Genomic DNA, 1,120 nt, shown 5'->3' with positions numbered 1-1,120 from the left:
GTGTCGAAAATCGCAGATTCGTCCTATTTAGAACGCGAAACATCAGTGAAGGACGCTATAACGTGTCCATTCGGAAAGTCGCAAACACGTCCTTATAAAATAGCCGAAAACTTGTTCATAACAAAAGCTACAAATAATGCGATATTTTCCATTGGACAAGGCTGCTTCCTTATGTTAGCCATAATATATCCGCAGAATATCGGAATACACGATGCAACTGACGAAGATCTAGAGGCTTTTTGTCACATGTGGAAGTGCTACGGATATTTTCTCGGAATAGAAGACGAGTATGTAATAATCTTACTGATAAACCCTCCCCGCTCTTCTACTCGACAGTTATTAACAACTTTCGATGTAATGAAATGTAAGGCACTCATGTGCTGGCAAGTGTACGCACTTTCCCGTAAAGTTAAACATCGGCTAAGCTACTGCATTTATCCATATGCAATCCATAAGCTACTGCATTTATCCATATCTCAATTTACAATAAAGTTTAACGTGAAATTCGGTTTTGGGAGAAAAATTTTTTAACGCGACTCGCGAATATTGTTGATTGCTTCTTATTCCATTCGCGGTCCAAAGTTAAGATTCAATTACACGGTGCTTTAGACGTCTCTTGCATTTCTGAACGAAATACATTCTGTCAAATGTATTCCGCTAGGTACAATTTTTGCCGTGGCAGCTTCAAGGAAATAAAGCAACGCCTATGTGATTTAGATCAACATTGGATAAAGATTAATTTTACAGACGTCACATCCGAATGGATGTACATAATCAGAAATATCACCGAATCTATAAATTATTATCCTTATCTGTATATGACTCATAAGATAATGACTCTGTTTTTGGCAGAATCTTTAAATCTTGAGATGCCCAACTTGTATGCATCACTCAAGTACGGAGAGTGGATCGCTTATAACATTTACAAGTATGTAATACATATTTTTCACATTATAACACTATTTGATTTAATGACGCACCATTGATTTCCTGATATAAGTATTTAACAGATGCAAATGAGAGAGAATTTTTATACTGCACATTTTGTAACTAATGTTATTTTAATTCCAGATTTTTGTTCAATCATGCACTTAAATTTTCAATCATAAAAAGAATTGTT

At 35.3% G+C, this 1,120-nt stretch overlaps 2 protein-coding genes across 5 annotated transcripts in view; both read left to right on the top strand.

Annotated features, from left to right (window-relative positions):
- The window catches only part of LOC116853719 (protein ABHD18), a 7,349-nt gene that overhangs the window by 6,150 nt on the left and 79 nt on the right, over window positions 1–1,120 (top strand). The gene's annotated exons all lie outside the window — the stretch shown is intronic.
- Window positions 7–1,120, top strand: part of LOC116853720 — a 1,360-nt gene continuing 246 nt past the window's right edge. Inside the window, exons 1-2 of the mRNA XM_032834893.1 lie at window positions 7–287; window positions 662–928. Of these exons, the coding sequence (XP_032690784.1) occupies window positions 172–287; window positions 662–928 (383 nt within the window). The 5' untranslated portion in view covers window positions 7–171. The remainder of the gene's footprint in view (window positions 288–661; window positions 929–1,120) is intronic.

This window comes from Odontomachus brunneus, unplaced genomic scaffold (assembly GCF_010583005.1).
Source record: "Odontomachus brunneus isolate Ranch 3 - 2012 unplaced genomic scaffold, Obru_v1 Obru_scaffold_497, whole genome shotgun sequence".
In the NCBI taxonomy this organism is placed as follows: Eukaryota; Metazoa; Arthropoda; class Insecta; order Hymenoptera; family Formicidae; genus Odontomachus; species Odontomachus brunneus.
This window is presented reverse-complemented; position numbering and strand designations above follow the sequence as displayed.